The 20461-nt window shown below is 38.5% G+C and overlaps 1 protein-coding gene across 1 annotated transcript in view; it reads right to left on the bottom strand.

Moving 5' to 3' along the window:
• Positions 1-19343, bottom strand: part of igdcc3 (immunoglobulin superfamily, DCC subclass, member 3) — a 90226-nt gene extending 70883 nt beyond the window's left edge. Inside the window, exons 1-2 of the mRNA XM_047364022.1 lie at positions 19042-19343; positions 12897-13202 (exon numbers count right to left, since the gene is read on the bottom strand). Of these exons, the coding sequence (XP_047219978.1) occupies positions 12897-13202; positions 19042-19108 (373 nt within the window). The 5' untranslated portion in view covers positions 19109-19343. The remainder of the gene's footprint in view (positions 1-12896; positions 13203-19041) is intronic.
• Between the last annotated feature and the right edge of the window lie 1118 nt (positions 19344-20461).

The following is a 20461-nucleotide window of genomic DNA, read 5'->3' as shown; positions in this document are numbered from 1 at the left end:
TAAATATGTATCACATTTGGGCATTATGTGACAGTCCAACAGAAAGTGGTGCGTATTTGTGAAGTGGAAAGAAAATCATACATGGTTTTCAATATTTTATACAAGAAAAAATCTGAAAAGTGTGGTGCCCCCTTTACTCGGATAAGCCTAAATAAAATACAGTGCAACCAACAGTGCTCAGATATTACAGAATTAGTAAATAGTTTACCTCCATATAATTCAAGCTCAGTATGAATACAGCATCTCTGTTAATGGACTGTTAATGGGTTTGTCAGATAACATTATCAAACAAACAGCATGGAGAACAAGGAAGATACCAGAAAGGATAAATATGGAAAAGTTTTAGCATCCCAAGCTTTGAACATCACACAGAGTGCTTGTGACCCCATCATCCAAAATTTGAAAGAATATTTTACTACTGCAAACATACCAATACATGGCCACCCACATAAACTGACAGAGTGGTTGAGGAGAACATTAATTACTCTGGAGAAGCCGTAGAGTTGCACAGCTCAAGTGGAAAAATCTGTTGACACCAAAACAATTAGCTGTGCAATCAACAAATCTGAGCTCTAATGTAGAGAGGAAAGAAGAAAGCCATTATTGAAATAATGCCATAAAAAGTCCAGTTTGCAATTTGTCACAAACCATGTAGGGGACCCAACAAAGATGTGAAGGAAGGTGCTCTAGTCAGATGAGACCAAAACCCAGCTTTTTGACCTACATGCAAAATGCTTCGAGGCATAAAACTAACATCGCACATTGCCTTGAGCACACAACCCACACTGTGAAACATGGTGGTGGCAGCATCATGCTGTGAGAATGTTTTCCTTCAGCAAAAAGGGAAACTCGGCACAGTTGATGTGGACAGAATCATAAACTTAGAGAACTGATTCACTAACACTAGTAAACTGAAGTTTTTCCTTTAATTTTTTGTGTTTGTTACCATGAATTGTGTAAACATTTCCAAACAGGTAAATAACCCCTCATTTTAGAACAGTTATCTGTCTGAAATCTGGTATTATAAGGATTGCACGGGATGTAAAGTGATGCCCACTAATATGGAAACACATGGGCTACATGTAGCTAGGACGACTCTAGTCTTCAGGTTCATCTAGCCTGCCATCCTCCCACCACTGCCTCCCACCACAGTGGATGGGAGGGGCTCTACCATAGGCTGTCAGACATAAGCACATATCACTGGCTCGCCCAACCCAGCATCAGCCAGCTAACCCTGTAAAGCTGTCTTCCCACTCACAAATAATGCCCGTGCTGGAAAATGGATTGGGTTATTATGCTACAAGCATCATCTTTCATCTTTTCATGCCATGGCAATGAAGTGGTCCACCTTACAACTCACTAACGCGTGACATAAAACGACTTCTGTAAAGAAAAAATAGGAGAGACAGATTCGTAAAAATGATTAAAGGCACCAGCTGGAAAGCTGATACAAATTTCCGACCTGCAAAGGAAAAATAAACATTTCATCCTTTGACACTCACTGAAAGAGAGCTATTTGAAGTCTGCAGATGGAGCCTGAGATTGCTCCTTAGTTCTGGATAGAATTAAATGTCTTTAGTTAGATTTCACAGAAAAAAAACGATCTCGGTCACATGTTCATGTGCAGACTGAGCACACACTGTGCAGTTGCTTTTTGTGCAAGCAGTCAGTCAGCATACGTACAGCCACTGAGCACATGTCCCTGTCAGGGATTTTATGTGATCTTAAGTGTTGATAATGCACACGGTACAGAGATGATTTACAACTTTGGGGTCTGGAGAGCAGCATTCTGGCATTTTCTCACGGCAGAGGCAGACTTCTTGGAGCTAAGAGGGTACATCCACTCTTTGCATCACTCTTCTAGTCGAATGCTGACCCTGAAAGCAAAGCTGTTGGGGTGAGAAGGTCATGGCGTAGCATTGAAATTGAATTTTTCTCCATGTCTCAAGGTCCAATCTCCAGATCCGGAGAGACCTGGAGCTCCCTCATTACTCTACATTCTATCTTTCTGTACAGTTTATTTTATCCCTGATTGTTGCTGATATACTTTATAAATCTATTTGCTGTTTTCTAATTGGTTTGTATTGATTAGGCTATCAGGAAAACATGCAATTGAGATACTGTTGCTGAATATTGTAACTAACCCATATTTTTCTGTCTTTTCTTTCTTCTTCGTTCTGACAGTATCCCCATTAATCTTTATGAGCTTTAGCCTCACAGCTGTCAAAAAATAAATCTAGTGTTGTCAATTCTGTCAGGATGTGACATTTTGGACTTTGTTTTGGGTTTTTGTGTTTTTGTTTACTTTAGCTAGAGGTTTTTGGTTTGTATTCATGTTTGGGTATTTTGTTTTCCTGGCTGTTCTGGTTTCCTTCTCCCTCCCAGTGTGTTTTCCTCTCGCCCTTGTTCCCTTAGTGTTGCTTCCCTATTTACTTAGAATGGTTTCTTTATTATTATTATTATAGTTCTCTGGTTCCTTAGCTTTGCTCTCGTCTTATATTCATGTTTTGGTATTGGTTCCTTTGCACTCTTATTTTATTTTCTGTTTTGTTACTTCTCGTCAGTGGTTTTCCTCTTTTAGTTGTTAATTACTCAGTTTTTGTCCCCTTTACATTCATTGTCCCTCTTAGCTCTGTTTCCTCTAGTTTATCTTTATTCTCCAGTCCCTCCTTTATAGGTTAGCTTTAGTTACTGTTTACTTTTGTAGTCAGGGTTCCTTTATGGTTTCTTTTTGCTAAGTCCTTAGATCTTAGGTTGTTGTGTTACCTCCAGTTCTCAGTTTCCTTTAATTCATGTTTATTCTTGATTCTGTTTTATCTTGGTCTATAGTTTTCATTTAGGTCTGTTTCACTGTTTTGTTAATTAGTCCCTTTCCTCATGTCTTAGTCTTATTAGGTTCACCTGCTCCCTCTGTCTCCCTGCGTCCATGTCACACCTGTTCCCTGTTTCTTTGATTGTCTGCCCTTTGTTACCCTCTCATGTCTCTCTGTATATTAGTTGGTCTGTTCTCTTTGTTCCTTGCTGGTTCCTCTGTTCGTTCACACCTCGTTCACAACTCTCTGCTCGTCTCACACCTTCGTTCATTGCCCTCGTCCATGCTTCGAGTTCCGCATGTTCCTGTAGTGACTTTGTAAGTTTGGACTCCTGACTCTGGTTTACACCTACAGTGTTTTGTTACTTTGATATTTTGAAATAAACTGAAGACTGCTTTGAAATGCTGCTCCCGAGCTCTTGTCTGCGCTGTGGTCCAACCCCAAAACACATCGTGACAAATTCATCCAACCTGCCAATATACTATTGACATGTAGAATTTGTGTGCATGGGACTTGATGTATAATACCGTACCAAACATTGTGTTCAAGCAGTCTCTTGCGATATTGCAAACATTGATATGATATAGCTGTTTGAGTAAAATCTGCTGCATTCACCTTTCTGCACTCAATCCTCATTTTTACATTTCCAAAATGACATTTATGATTCAATACTGGTTCAGACTAACCTTATTATTTATCTTATTTTGCCCAAACAACATTCCCAATGGATTCCTGTGTCTGTTTCAAAGAGGTAAAACATACTTTTCTCTAATATACAAATTGTAAAACATGAAGTATAACAACATAAATTGTAATTCAGGCATCTTGGGCTCCATATTTTGCCAGCCTTCCTGGCTCTTAGAAGTAGTAGAGTTACAGACAACATACAGGTTGTCAGGGAGAAACTGGCCATCCCCAATATCTTTCATCCTGTGCCATGCAGCAGTAACCTCCTCTAATTGGCTCCTGTGGAATTTATTTTATCCCCAGTGACCGACTCCACGTATGCAGCAGCCAGACAGGCTTTTGACCCCAAACACTTCAGGGTCTTTGTGACAACTATAGAGGAAGCAAAGAAGAGAGTAAAGACTTTGGATCTCAGAGAGTTCATGTTCTTACAACAGATCTCCATTTTACATTCAGACCATGATGTCACTAACAATTCATGCATAGGGAAACTAATTATTTTCCATCACAAAAACATTATTATAATTTAAAAGTGATTTGAAAAATACTTCTTTTGCTAAAAAAAACAAAGAAAAAAAACAAAGATGTGCAAATATGGCAAGTTTAATGGCTGCAGTTGGAGCAGGACCACAAAGATGTGTGCTATCACTAATCCGTGTCATTTTGGGTCAAATCCCTGCTTTCTTGCAGAACTTAATCACTCTAATTGTGAGAAGGAAGAAGGATTTTTGCTTCACATTTCTGGCACTCATAAAATATGACAGAAAAGGTAAAGCCATGGAGCAAATGTGCGCACCTTCTGAATTACTTTTTGAGTTCGGACATTGTGCATATGTTGCTCTTTTGCCTTTCAATGCATTGCTGCGTTGCTCGTTTACGAGGCATAGAGGCTGGAGCTGTGATGCAGCAGCAGGTTTGGGCCACTTTTGTTTATAAGCCAAAGCCAAGGTCACTGCCTCTGCCCTGGGGCCAACAGACAGGGGGTGGGTTTCCCCTGGGGACAGAGGAGGAGGTGCAGCTTTGGAAGAGGGGTAGCATAATGTTAGGAGATATAAAAGATACTGGCTATTCCGCACTAGCGCACTCAAAAAGGTCAAAGTTTCCCAGATAACCCCCCACCTATCAAACCCCTAGGGGGGACCTCTGTATTTCTAAGTCATTGGTGAAATGTGGGTTGAGGGGCCGGGGTACAAGGAAAAACACACCCACTCAGAGTCAGCAGTGACAAAAGAGGCCTCAGCCGCTGTTAGCTGAGTCAGCCAGGACAACAAATGCTGAGGCCACTACCACAAAGCAGAATAACCACAGGCTGAACATGCAGCCCCTGCCTGTTCCCAGCCACTTCAACACCCCGAGCTGCACAATAAGAACTGCTCTGAGGCGAGAGGTACCCCAAAAACACACAAACACGCATGGAGCTGAGTGGGGGAGAGATGGCAGAGGCCCAAAGCTGCTGCCTGACCATCACTATATGGCCTTTTGTCTCAGTCTCTTCTGCTTATTGGCAGGATGATTTCCTGATCCCAGTTTAAACAATGTGGAAAACTGGACTGAGAGGCCCTGTAGTGTGCGTATGTGTGTGCATGTGGCTGTGTCAGGAAAATCATCTACCAGTGGCTTCACCTCTGCCCTTTTTCACGTTTTCACACATGCAAAACAAAATTTACGCCAAGGAGTGGACAGGAAGAGGGAGTTTTGGGGCTTTTATGGGTGGATGCCGCAAGCCCTGTAAGTGTTTTAACTGCACAGTGTAGCCATAAAGGCTCTGTTAAGTGTAGTGAAGCGCGGTGACAGGGCAGTAGCAAGAACCAGCCTAGTTAAGCCTGCAGTCACGGAAACACCAGCATAAACTTCAGGGATGAAAGACCACAACCATTGCTTGTTCCTTTTGTTGAAAAGTTGAAGGATAAAGCTGATTTTGGTTTGTTGAACTTGAACCTAAACTTTACATTACCGCAGTGTGTTGGTTGAGTATGCAGGTTTAATGAGGACAGAGCAAAGTAAAATACCACATTTGGACTGTAGTCGGTGTCAGCTAACCTTTGGTCTGGACTCTGCTTCGTCTCCTTTCACCTCTCACCTCTATTACTCTGGAATTCCTCCCTTGAGCCCTAAATGGAGGCAGAAGGAATTTTTGGCCCCCTATTCATTTGTTTGTTTGAGGATTGCTAGGGTGGTCTGAAGACCAACAGAGACCTTAACAACAGATTCCACACAAGCAGCAGAGTCAGACAAGAGCAAAAACTGAATGCCAAATTAGCAAATTTACAGCTCAATATTTGGTTTGCATGTATTTTTCAGTTGTTTGGCTTGCTAGGGTAAAGCAATTCTGTGTCTATATACATATATATATATTTTTTTTTTCTTTTTTCTTTTACACCTTATTTTAGCCAGGGAAAGCTGCGGAGATTTTCAATAAACGCATTTAGAAATTTTATGAGACCAACAGGAAAGTCAATCAAGTTTGATTTTTCTTATTTTAGATTATATATAAAAAATATTTTTACCATCAGTTTAGACAAATTTTAGGAAAGCAGTAAAGCAGTTGTAAATAAATGCTTACAGTGGGCAAAAAAGCAAGGTCAGAGTTCGTGAATGTCAGCACTCCGTACTACATCCGATGTTTTTCCTCTAGTGCATTTTAACTTTTACTTTTGAAGGTTCTACATGAGCATCCATGTATCTTTTGTCATTCTACAGCCCACATATTAGATAGAAACCACTCAGCAATTAGCACAGACTTTAAGGAATAAATGTAGTAATGGTTGTTTCAAAATGTTAAATATATATATCACCCATCTGTTTCCATCTACCTCCTCTGGCTGATTTATTTACCATTTGATGCCTTTTACATGAGGAGGTATTTTTAGAGCTTAAGGATATCCGTTCTGCTCCATGCAGCAGCTAAGATCTAACACGTTGAAGCAAGTAACCGAGTATTGGAATATATTTCTTCTGTCCATAGATAAGTCCTGTTAGCTTTTAAGCAAACATGCAACCAGTGTTCTCCTGTTTTGTTGCATTTACTGATAGATTTTGGGAAATAAGTTGACTGGAATTCATGTGAATCATTGAAACAAGCCAGGACAGATGCCTTTTTGGTTTCCCAGTGTGCAATGTTTTCACTTCTCTAATAAATCATAATTAGTGATGAATGCTTTTCATTAATATTTGATCAGCAATTAGCTAAATGAAGTGATTTGAATAATAGTAATATGCTTAGAAAATCTCTCTGAAGCCCTGTTTTAAACTGCATCCTATTCAACTCTGCAACATGAAGACACACAGCAGTCTAAGACAATATTACTGCAGTCTGGGATCCCTTGGTGATTTTCCACAGCTCCAAGGTCAATGATGTGTCATCCTCAAGAATAATTGAGATTCACAGGGCTACTGTCATGAAGGGTTTTCAGAGCAGCAGTTTACTCAGCTTCTTGACAAGAAAATAACCCTCAGAGGACAAAGTACATCCTTACAGGAAATGGAAGGATCTATGACGTTCTAAACTTATCAACACCACACAAAGTCATGGTCGTTAAATTTGAGAGTTTAGGCCAATAAAAAGGCTTTTATTATCAGGGATGCAGTGAAATAACTAAATCAGTGTTTGATATCATTAGTGAGGAGGGCACCTAGATGATTACATTCCTTACCTTATTTATCTTATTAATGCTAAGTCCATATCAAGAGTTATAATCTGGGGCTATGTTTCTTTAGTCATGATACGTCCCACTGCCATAGGTGAGGGTTGGAACAAACATAGACCGTTGTATTGAGAGCTTTTTTATTTGGCTCAGGTTATCCCTTCACTAGGACTAGGACTTGTTAGAATCTAATGGCATTTATATCGTATCTGGTTGTTCCTAGAAGCCTATTCGATTTAAACAAGCTGCAAAGTAGCAGGCACAGTTGATGCTGGATATCAAGGATGACAAATAAATAAATAAATAAACAGCTTACCACAAGTGAATATATGACCATCGCATTGTCATATTTTCATCACCTCTCCATTTACCTGCTTTCCCATTCCTGCAATCCATTCTAAAACACACTAATGGCTCAAAAAACAATTGGTTGATCAAGATTCTGCGTGTCATTATTAACAGCCATTGATGCATTAGATTGGTGTGGAATGCTGTAGATAGCACCTTCACCTACTAATTTTCTATCATGGCACTTCACACAAGTTGATAAAAACACGTTTGTGCAGACTGGTAATAAGCTGTGGTAACATCATTGTGACTTCTTTAAAGCATAGTGCAAATAAATGTTACACCTTTAGTTATTAAAATGCACATATCGGAGATGTTATTCGCTGTCTGCCTCCTTGGTACAGAGCCAAAGAAATTAATTAAAAAAATATTCTTTTATCCAGAATCCATCTGAGTCACAGGCAGACAGATGGAGCACTGACCACATCATGGTGGACTATGTGAGTCAATATCAGCTCACCGTGTCCATATGCACCGAGATGATGTTTAAATGACAGGAATACCAATGAGAGGAATGAAGAGAGAAAGAAAAATGGAGGAAGGACTACATTTTTAGTTTTGTAGCTAAATGCAAAGACTCCTGCTTAAATTAAAAAAAGAACATAAATGTAGTGAGTATTACTTCAGTTTCATGCATGCCTGAGAATAATCCTAACCATGTGAGAATAAAGAGGAAAAGCTAATCTCATTCAAGCAAACATCAATTTTTAAATGTCAGTACTATATACGGCTAACCAATATGACAAGAGAGACAATTTGCTTCCTTGTGAACAAAGGGGTGGTAAACGAGGGGTTAGGGGGATATTAGATTGAGAATGGACTCTGGCTGGCTGGGAGACAAAGAAAGCTACAACAAGATGGCAGGGATGTTGCTCCAGTGATCTTCGAGGCAGGAGACTATGAAGGCAGTCGGGAGTGAGACAGAGCTCACAACAAAACAACCCCTGTCACGTAATCTTACATCAATGCCACACAAATAACTTTCACTACCTGCACACGATAAACCATCCACAGAGCTTTAAGGAGTCAAATGTGACATATTTGAGTCCTATCAGGCCTGAAAACACCCCGTTTTAAAGAGACATATTTGGGGATTAAACCAACACAAATGAGACACTCACTGGTCATTATTTCAGTCAGTTCTTTCATCAAAGTCACATTCGGAAAACCTACATTATTTATCTGATTAGAAAAGGCTGACACTATGTGTTCTGTAAATTCTCTAAAATAAATAAGATGTCAAGCTAAATAATGCTTTTTTTTTACTGTTACGTGAAGCTGTCATGGTGCGTGCCTGGTGACACAGTTTTTGCTGTGGGGGGATGGAGCAGCGGCCGGGTCCACTATACTGGGCTTGTCATTGGTATGAATGATAAAGAGCTTCCTGAACCTAAGCTAATGAGGAAGTCTTAGAGGAAGTGGGGAAGAGGGGAGACACAAAACGAGAGGAACCCACCATTAAAGAGATAACCTTTGGGCAGGAAAAAAAAACGTTTCTGGGACCAACTGCAGATTTATATGGGCAGCAGGGAGTCTGTCCAACACCAGCCACCAGCAGCGAATCCCCACAAACGGTTGTCAAGCAAATGAAAAGTGAAATTTAAAGAGGGTGATGGCGTGAAGGGTTGGATAGAGGCTTTATCCACTGGGTGGGCTATAAAGAGGGTTTAGTAAATCGTACCACGCACCATATCACAGTGATACAAGTCAGAGCTTTGTTCTGGGAGAAAACAAATACACAGCAAATAGCACAAGACCACCTACATTTAAACACACTTGTCTTGGAGCACAAACACACTCAAAAATATTTGTTTTGTTTTATTATGTAAAAACATAGGAAAGAAAAAAGGAACAATGTATATTTCATACTCAAGATGAAGCTCATGCGACAATTTATTATAAGGACCTGCAACTTATGTTGAAGCAAAGAGTTGAAGGAAATTAAGAAAACCTCAGCAGCAAAGTTGTTATCTCTGCTTATTCAGAATTATCTTTGTAATTCTGCTCCATAAGACACCACAGAGAGAAATATTAAAGCCATTGTAGATCAAGGAAAAAAAACACGTGGCCACACAGGAATACCTTTCTAACAAGGAACTCAGATATTTCTAGATCAATTTCACATATTTACAAGAAAAAAGTATAGTCTCTGATGTCAAAAAGTCATAAATTTGCCAGAAACAATTTATAATTTTCCATGAATTAAGATACATTTATGATATTAAAACTGAGATATTCTCTGACACTGTAACGTCAGAAATGTGTCGGAAACAAAAAACTGATATTTATTACTCCTCCGTGCCCACATCGTTGTTTTCCTTTGATCTACAATAGATCTAATACTCTGTTGTAGAGAGAATCCAGAGCCAGCCATAACAAATAAAATTAGTTTTTTAAAGCATCACAAATCTCAGACTTATTGGGTAACAATGGGTATAAAATTAGACATTGACTGAAAGAAAAGTCTAATTGACAGATGCTTGAGTTAACTCATCGATACATAACAGTGCAATTTAGCCGTTTTATACTTTGATTAAAGAGAGTGTTTTACAGTCTGAGATATCAGAGGTCAGGGGTCAGAATGTGACTTCTGCTAATTCCCTAGTAATTCTAATCAATGCAAGTGAAACAAAAAAACAGAAACTGTCTTCTGAATGGAAAAGACTAGCTGAAACAGTGGAAATCAACCATGAGGTTTAATTTGTTTTTTTCTGTGAAAGAGAATTGCTCTCTACAGCTCTTAATTAACAGCTCTGAACCATTTAATTATGAAAAACGTTTTTCTAACATTATCTTTAAAGAATAAATGTAGCAATTTGACATTAAATTACAAGACCTTAAAATCATGTCTGATTATTACACCATTTAGAGCCATTGACATAACACTCAATCACTAGAAGAGCACATTAATGTCACACTAGATGACTGCATTAGAAAACCTCCTCTTTATAATTAATTTTTAGTCAATGTTTTTTTAAAAACCACATAAATACCACACAAATACATTGTCGTGTGCACTAAGAGCACCTGAAAGCCCATTTTGATGTTTTGAGGCTTAAAAAGGCTACGACTCTGTTTTTGGCAATATTTTATTTACCAGGAAAACTTGTGGAAAAAGCTAATTCTACCATATACAATGGACAAAATATTTTGGTACCTCTGGTAAAGATATGTAAAAGAGGCTAATTAATCTTGTTTTACCTCATGCTAAAAAATAAAACTGAAAACTCCAGCCGTTAATTTTACTAAATTTAATCGGTATTACTGATGGCATTATTATTGGTAGCACTGCTGTAATTTTGTACATCCTCTTTTGCCAATCAAACAGGTCTTGTTGTCTCCTAAAACATGTCATAAGGTTAGTTTATTCAGAGAGAGTGGTCTTTGACTCTTCCTCTTTGAACAATCTCTTTAGAGTTTTTCATGTGCTCTCTTCTCTTCTGCTCACCATACAGGCTTTTTTAACACATTTAGGTTTGGAAACGTAATATCCTAGAAAGAAGGCCGATTTTGCATCTCACATTTCTGTGCTGTTTTGGCGAAATGTTTTTGGATTAATGTCCTGCTGAAGGACCCAGTGGTCACCCTCTTTCAGTTTACTAGCAGACACCGACAGATTTTTATTTAAAAGAAGAGAACTAAGCCCACAGCATCACAGATCCCTCAACCATACTCCATACTGGGAATGAGGCACTATTCCATGTATTCATTGTTTGTTTATCACCAGTGCAACCTGACATGGTTATTGCAGAGATGATTAATCTCAGACACATCTAACCAAAGCTTACTGTCCCCGTTAAAAGTTCCAGCAGTCGTGATGGTAGAAAAGAAAAGGCTTATTTTCTGTCATTTTGCCACCCAAAAATCAGCCAGCATGCAACAGTTTTTATGAATACATGTTGACCCCATTGTGCCACATTTTTCTGAGGTTCACTCAAGCTTTGGAGATTTTATTTCTCCTTCCTTACCATGCTCATTGTACATGGTGGCCAGAAAATATAAGATCTTATCCAGCAAAGTGGCCTGTGGCTGAAAGTGATGTTCCTCGTCATATCACATGTATACCCCCAAGGCATGAATAGTCATGGATTACTAAAATCTGATCAAGTTAAAAAAGAAAACTATAAATAAACAAAAAGTATTCATTTACATTTATTTAAAGGGAATGTTAGTTGTACCAATATTTGTGCCATATGGTAATATTAAATTTTTTTTTACCCAACTGAATAAATGCATTATGCATTTAAATGCATAAATGCATTAGAGCTAAGATTCTCAGTGTGAGAATATGTTTCTGTGATAAAAGATAAATATATTATGGGATTTTAAACAAGCTTAAATAACTCAAATAAGCCAAATCATTGCCTGTATTTGCTGATGCACAAAGCATACTGAATCTTGCTTCTACAACCGATTGAACTGATTTATGTTGCATTATTTCTTTTGACTTGTTTATTTTAGAAAGACTTCAAGATGCATGCCCTAAAGGTTACATGTTGTTTGACAGGACCAGCCATTGTGCTAAAGTGACTTTTCCCTTTCTGTCAGAGACATCCATGCTAATCTTCGCACCACACAGAGCTGAAAAGCTATATCGGTCACAGCCGTTTTCTGTCTACACATAATCTATGAATCAACAGGCTTTTGTGAGCCTTTGTCCATCTGTGTTTCAGAGACTACAGCCTTAACTTGGCACAGTATGGAAGAGTGCATTATCGCTTTAAGCTGGTGTGGATTGTGTATCCCTGAGGCCTTTGATTTCAAGCGGGATGAAAACTTCATGCTGCACAACGATAGACAAATCAGGCGGACAGAGCGTCAGATTGTCTTACAATGATCTGATAGAGATGAGGTAAAGATGACCCATGGCAACAAAAACTTGGAACTTAATGAGGATCTTTATTTTTTTTTAATAAGGAGTTCGGTCGTCAGGTTGGAGAAAATGCATCTTGATGCCTGTACCAGTGAGTGGGTTGCTAAGTTGCCTACAGCTTATTGCACTCCTACAACGCAGTGGAGAGAGTCTCAGCAGGAGTTCTTGTTAAAGCTGCAGTCAGAGGCTTAAATTTCCAAGCAGCACCAGAGATGAGCATCAGAAAGTTAATTAAACTCAATGATTTATAAATATTTAAATGATTAGCCAGCTAGCTAAAAGTGACTATACAGTACATAAGACAACTTATTGCAATCTTCAAATTTGTACATTGCAAATGAATGCATTTGAAGTAATCAGCTTTGATTTTGATTTGTAACTACAATGCTGACAAATTGTCACACTTTTTTCTCAAGATACACAAAAATGTAGCATATTTAACAAGAGAAATAACAATGGGTTAAACAGGAAGCAGGCAAATGAGCCACATGAAACACACAAAAAAACCCTAAGAATAATAAAGTAACTTACTGGCTGCCTGAATGCGGGCTTTTCGGCTCACCACGCGCCCAAAAGAGTTCTGGGCCATGCACTCGTAGTCGCCTTCATCAGATGAGCCATCAGACTTGGTCTTTTGGAAGTGGGCTATCAGAAGCGAGCCGTTGATGAAGGTGGTGTAATGCCGTTCCTGAGTTAAGAGCAGGCCGTTGCGCCTCCACTGCGTGGTGATGGGTGGGATGCCATGCACCTGGCAGTGGAGCATGAGCGGCTGCTCCTGAACAGCAATGATGTCGCTGGGCTCCAGCTTCAAGGAGAGTTCAGCTCCACAAACCCCACCTGAAGAGAGATATACACACAAAAACAGATGTTAGAAATTTACTTTGAAACATGTATAGCAATTCGATAGATAATACACCTGTTTGTCTCCTAAAGTATTCATCTTTATTAGAGATTAGTGGTTTGACAATATCAAATCGTAGAGGATTACAACTTGTTGATAATCTTCTCCAAAACCAGAAAGATTGTGATAATGTCATTCTGCCAATGGCTGTTCACACTTAGCTATTTACATCTGTCCTTTGGATTAAGGTTAAGGTTATTATGTAGCGAGAAAGGGCACCTCTGGAAAAATTTCAAAAGTGTGGCCTGATGGGGGGCACTAATAATCTTAGGGTGGCACACGAAAACCAAAAGCCAGAACAGGATTTCAGTAGGTTTACAATGATCTCATACTTAGGAGGTGAAGAGCTGGGAATAAGTGAAATTTCATCCCATCAATGACATATAATAAATGAATTTAAACTTATTATAGCATTTACTCTCAATCTTAAATTTATAGTAATAAATTAAATTATACATAAAATATTGTCTGGCTGGGGTGGGGCTTTTGTCACCACTTGTTGGTGTCCCTGAGCAACAGGGCACTTAACCTGAGTAGTGCTGTCATTTGCCGTTTGGAGTCAAAACAGTTTGAGATCGACTGTACACTAAGTCTCAAATTTGTAAACATATTCAATACATTTTAATTGTGCTTGACATAAGTTCAGAAAATCTCATTAAAATATATTGGGAAATGTTTATTGTTCTAAATTATGATTTACTCAGACAAATTGTGATTTTACATTAAAAACATCATAATATCATATTCTTGCCATATCACCCACCCCAAATATTTCTCACTCATCCTAATATTTTCTGCCAGGTCAGCAAAGCTGTGTCAAATCATTCTGTTACTATCAATTACTATGCATTATATCTGAAATCACACAGAGCTGTAGCTTTGGTCAGACAGATTATAATTTATAATCTGAATATGCCATTTTTTATAACTGTAAAGTATTTATTTTTCTTATGTTTTATTTATTTATTTTTTCTTTACTGTGGTTACTTATTCATTTTTATACTTTTTTACATTTGTATCTATATGCTTCCATTTGCATTTTATGCTGCTGCTGACACACTTGAGTGTTCCCACTTTGGGACAATAAAGGATATTTATGTTTTAATCTATTCTATTTTCACTGAGACAAACTAGAATGCTCTTTATGTTCCGGTAGCTGTTCACTGGTCCCTGCATCTGATGAATAAAAAGCCTTTGTTTTTTTTGCCAATTTTAGGCTACAGTCACAAGGGAATTCATGCTCTTTAGATTTATTGCATCAAGAGCAAGTGTTTTCCTGTAGTGTAACATATATCTAAACTTGAATTCTAGCTTTAAACTGTACTACAGGCAGAAGGTTTAAACACTGGTCACTGCAAACACAAGATATTACTCTCACTGAAACTTTCCAGTGGCTTAATTGTATTGATGGTTTGAGTCCATATTAATGTGAGGAGATCTAATTTTGTGTATTCGGGGGTGTAAACAGCAAGGCATGACTTTGTTCTGTAAAAGAGTAGCCCAGCACGCTCTTTTGGCATCATATTTCAGCTGCTGATGGACTAAGCACCACCACTCTCTGTACTGGGCCCTGGAATCTGGTGGGATGGGCTATATGAGGGCAAAGGAGGGGGTCAAAATCGAGAACCCTTCGGCCAGATCCACTAACATTCCAAAAGAAAAGTACTACTCCTCAGGAACAGTCGACCATTTCACCGACACGCCCCTCCATGAAGAGCACATGTAAAAAGAACTGCACAAAAAATATACCTCCATGATTGGGCTGTGTTCTTTCCATACGTGGTCCCCCCTTCCCTCCTTCTTTTTTCCCCTCAGAGAGGACGGAAAGTAAAATGGACCACAGAGACATCAGTGAACAAGGGGGTGGTGGTGGAGAAGTATTTAACCCTTAGCTGGCCTGATTCTGGCCTCAGATGTCCAGAAAGCAAAGAAAGCTGTTAACTGATTACAAACAGGTGCCAGACATGCACACATGGGCTCATCGTTTTATCCAAGAAAGGACAGTTACCAATGCAAAATGCTTCTAGAAAAAATAAATGAAACATCAAGTTTCTTTGATTGCATTAAACTAAAGACTGACAGCAGACAATGTCACTGCACCAAAGTGATAATAATGTTGCAGTGTTAACGTGCCATTCACTAGAAGCACATTAAATAGCTTTAATGATTTTGTGTTTAACTCAAATCCGAGTATCTTCCATTAATGGCGAAAATGTGACAGCAATGTCTTTCCTGACGAATAAAGCATTCTGCCCGACTGACCGGCTAATGCAAATATGAGATCTGGGTGGCTCGAAGGTCATAAACAGCACTGGGAGAAATGTCAGAGTAAATATAACTGAGCACAACAGCTAATTATGATGCAGCTCCAATGACAAAAGAAAACAATAAAAAGGTTACGGTCATCTGTGAATTGTGCGCTTTCATAGATTGTGGGAAGAGGGGAGTGTGCAGATGGAGATTTGGTGCACAGCTGTAGAGAATAATGGCCCTAGGCACATGTTCACAAGTTTGAAGCTATGGAAGTGTGGGTTTTTAAGGTAAGATAAGCACACACACATTAACACACATATTGTAATGATGTTTTTTAAAAATTCTTGATTGTCTGATTACCAGAAAAGCACAAGAAGGGTCGACTCAGTGTGGCTCAGGGTGGTGCTTACTGACCACCATTGAGAAATAGGTTTTGAGATTTGAACTATAGATTTATAGCTACAGGGCAGAAAAAAGAAAAGGAGAAGATAATTTTACAAGTATATGACGTTAGCAGGCAGCAAGCAAAGCTGAGAGAACAGGATACTGCGCAGGCTTCTAGCAGGATGCAAGGTGGGGATATCATACCACCTGAAGGTGGATGCAATAATACAATTTTAAGCTACTGATACCACGTTTAGAGGTTAGAAGTAAAATATGCAGGATTTTTCTCTTTAAAACTAAGGTTGCATTTCAAAATCTTTCCAAAGTTTTAGGGTTTTCGAAAAACCTGAAAAGTTACCATGTATCTTTCAGTGGTTAATGTAAAAATAAACAAAAGCAACATGTGAGGTTCTGTCTTTGAATTTGATGAGAAATATTTAGCTTTGTTTTTGTCTTTAAGTTTAAAAAAGAAACCTCCCAAACAGCAAAAATGCCTTGAAATTACAGTGAAACTGTCTAAATGTGGATGGAAAGACTTAATCATGCTAGTTCTTTGGTTGGTTCACCTTTATGAGAACAAATACCATAAACTGATTACAGTTCATATGATAAGTTTGTAGCGTCTGCAACAACTTATGTTTTGTAAAGGTTTAATAAGTGTCTTTACTTCTTTGATTTTGATCCATTAATTGCTCCTAATTGCAAATAAAGAGGAGAAGCAATATTATTATTGCTACATATAAGACAAATATCACCTTTAGGTCTTAGAATTGATGTATATTAAATAACAACAATAAAAGAAAATCAGCATTTATTTCAGCATGTTCAACAAGGGTTCTGTTTTAGTTTCAAGTTCATTAATCAAACTACAGAGAACCCTTACGTTAAACGAGCTATTAAAAAGAGTCACAAAACAACTCATCTTCTTTTGTCCAAAGTCAATTATTTCTGGCTAAAGGGCTGTGTTTATCCTTTTTCCACAGGGGGAACTATGCATGCTATGTTGATACTTATATTCTAACAATTGGCTCCTGCTTAATAAATATTTAATCAATACTCTTGTCTTCCCATCTTAATGCACATGATTTTCAAAGAGTACCCTATTGTATATTCTCTGGCTATATCTGCTGGTACAACAGATATTCAGAGATGATAGTTCCTAAGATAATTGAATATTCTAATGCAACATAGGAAAGTGAAAGAATGAAGTTAATGAGCTGGAGAGAAAGAAGGCCAGATGCTTCAGTGTTTACTTCCCAACCATTATGTTTTGCAGAGAATCAGTTCTATAACAGTACGAATCTTAATAGCAATATTCACAGTTTTTGGATGACTCAGGTTTCCATGAAGCTAAGGTCAAATGTCTAGAGGTTACTTTAGATTTGGATATGAGTTTTAAAATCACACATAAAAAAGTGTCCTAGACATAATTTCTAGTTATTTATATAATTTATAGTTACTCTGCTTTTCTTTTTCTATACAGCTCTAAATATCAAAGTGAAACATTTTACAGAGAAGAAATGCACATCGGCTGCTTAACAATGCTGTTGTCACAGACTATTTAAATTGTGACTTTAATGATTCCTGCAAGACATATTGAATCACAAGCATTATAGCTAAATCGGTGTTTGCAATATTAGAATCACATACGACTACTCTTAAGCAGGATTGGCAGACATATTTTTAGCGTATATGTCTTGCATACAAATAACAGATTGCTTCAGTTTTATGGGCTCTCAGTCACCGGCCCATAGCAAAGAATTGATAGTTCAGTTAGACTAGTGAATATATATATTTGGATAATAGTAGTAAAGATGCTATAGCTGATGGAGAGTAATGAGAACATTGGGATGTCAGAAAAGAATAGTCAGTGAAATATCATTGTTATATTAAACAATACTATCACAGGTGAATTCTCTCCTACCTTAATTTTAAGATTAAAGTGCTTTGAGAAAAACAACATGGAAGGAACCAAAACAAGCATGAAGTTCAATGAGAGCCATGAAAAAATATTATTATGAAGTAAGCATTTACTGACTGAAACTTCTCACCATCTGTTCACTTTAGTGATTTTCTGCATTTTAATTCGGACTTTCTATTCTTAGCAGATGGAAGGCCGATATAAATGATACTGCTTCTTTCTCCCTTATCAACACTGCTTAAAATGCCATAAAATCTCCCTTATCTGAGCAGCCTAATCTACTCTCTGAGACAGACGAGCACTTGAACGAGCTTCATTTCTTCAATGCGCTGAGCAGACTGGAACTGCATCCATCACAGGGTTGAGTGTGTGTTTCTGACAGTTTTTGTTCCCAGTCCTCCGAGCGAGCGAACATGTTATGAACCAGTAGCCTCTATGATTCCAGCGGGGCCCTTTGTGGGTCCCTGTGTGGTATGCTTTGCAAATACTCAATACACTCTCCAGCCTTTTGAATTAGGGGCCCCCACATAGAGAGAGAAAGTGACTGTCATAGCGAACAAAGGGATGGAGGAGAACATTTAAAAGGGAGTAGAGAGACAACCTTGACATTTAATCTGTACAAATATTCTCCCCAGCAGGCAATAACCACAGTCTTTTAATCTATTCTCTGAGCAATAACCACTGTCATTTCGCCCAGCCATGGGGTGGTGTGCTCTAACGACTGACCAGTCAATAAATCCATCTACTTTTGAAGTCCCCTGATATAAAAAGCCCTACTTAGAAATCGGAACTTTTAAGTTAAGGAGAGACAAATGTGCCATAAATGATTTTTCTGATTTCCTTGAAGCATAGGATATAATATTCTAAAAGCATATGTTAGAAACTCCTGCATGCTTCAGCTTGTTATCCCACCAAAACAAGGAGCTGGCTGCATTAAAAGTCTCATCTGGATTTGAGTTTGCTCATATGAATTACTCATAAGAAGTTCTGAAAAATAATTACAAATCACCAAAGAAGCAATTACGCAAATCAAGACATCAGTTCCGAGCTTCACACGGAAATCTGCAGACTGTATACAACCGGACAGCAGCCAAGTTCAGGGTTACACTGCGTGCAGAACACCCAGCGTGCATTACGCTCCTTGCAGGATGGCAGCAAAACGTTATTACATCCAGCCAAAAACATCCTGTTCCAGTAATATTGGTGGAGCGGCTTACCGATTAAAGCTTTGAGAAGGATTCCCAAAAAGCACGAAACAAGGCATGGGCGCCGTTTGGATGCCATTTAAACACAGATAATACTCCAGCACTCGTGGAAAAATTACAGCGTTGATTGGAGGGAAGCAGTGGATTTAAAAAATAAAAATAATTATAAAATGCAATTCAAGCGTCCAATCTCAGCTAAGACATGATCCGACCAACCAATCTACTGTTCAGTGGCTCAATGGGGTCCAAGACGCTCTCGCCATTTTAAGCATCAATGAAGAGTCTGTCAGCATCCCACAGCCTCTGTTTCCGCCTCACACACTCTGCTGTATCCTAAACGCTGCTTCTGTGCTGGCTGTGTGTTTCTCTCTCTCTATCTCTTCTCATCGCTTTCTCTCTCTGACACACACACCCACACTCTCTCTCACACACACACACACACACACACACACACACAGAATCTGGATCAGCTCTCGGAACAAAAGAGCCTAGCCTACTGCTGAATATTTCGCTCTCAACGCTTGAGAAATCTGCAGAAACAGCGTGATTTTTTCATCTCAGAGAGCACACAGCGAATAAAGGGCCTATATTACTGCTGCAGGTCGTATTTGCTATGGTAAAGGGTGGAAATAAATGGGGCTAAGGATCCTAACAAAATACATTTATTAAAGTGACATCATTGACCAAAGATTAGCTACATACGCTGCGTTGCTTCAAACAGTAACAAAGCAATAAACATACTTTAAATAACGAAAACCGGTTATTAAATCGATAAATCACATTTATTTCTAACATCTTTCAGATGCGATCTCTGGTATCTTACGTGTGAAGACATTTAAATGAAATAGTAAGATGTGCCAGGTGATTGCATGTTTTATTAAAAGTTGATGGTTTGGCACATGTGAACCTGACATGATAAATAAACCGGGAGCACCTCTGGCACTTTGCTGTAACAAAGCAGAGGTTGTTCGATTGCACTCTACCGCCACCTGCTGGACAAATCACGCATCTCAGGTCTTAAGTGGAAAGGGTAAAGGGTTTTTGTCGTTATTCATGAAGCATCCAGATACTAACGTAGCCTGCAATGCTCATGCCATGCAGCCACAATCTCGTCCAATGATGTCCATGGCGGCAACAGGTTTTACTTTTTTTAATCTATTTTTATTCAGCATTGCCATTTCTGGTTTACATCTGATACATTTACATTTCTAACTCATACATGGATTTTATTCACCCTGGCTGCTTTGCCGGAAATAATGCAGTCTGGGACACTGAGGATTTTCTTTAGATGAAATACTATATTATGTTGTAGAAAATCTGCAGAAACAACTATATAAAAAAAAAAGAAAAGCACACAGAAAGGAAATTTTGTATATAAAATTAGTTTTTAAACATTACAATAAAGACATGTACACGACCAAAAGGATTGTTT

The sequence above is a fragment of the Girardinichthys multiradiatus genome, chromosome 4, assembly GCF_021462225.1.
Source record: "Girardinichthys multiradiatus isolate DD_20200921_A chromosome 4, DD_fGirMul_XY1, whole genome shotgun sequence".
Lineage (NCBI taxonomy): Eukaryota > Metazoa > Chordata > Actinopteri > Cyprinodontiformes > Goodeidae > Girardinichthys > Girardinichthys multiradiatus.
This window is presented reverse-complemented; position numbering and strand designations above follow the sequence as displayed.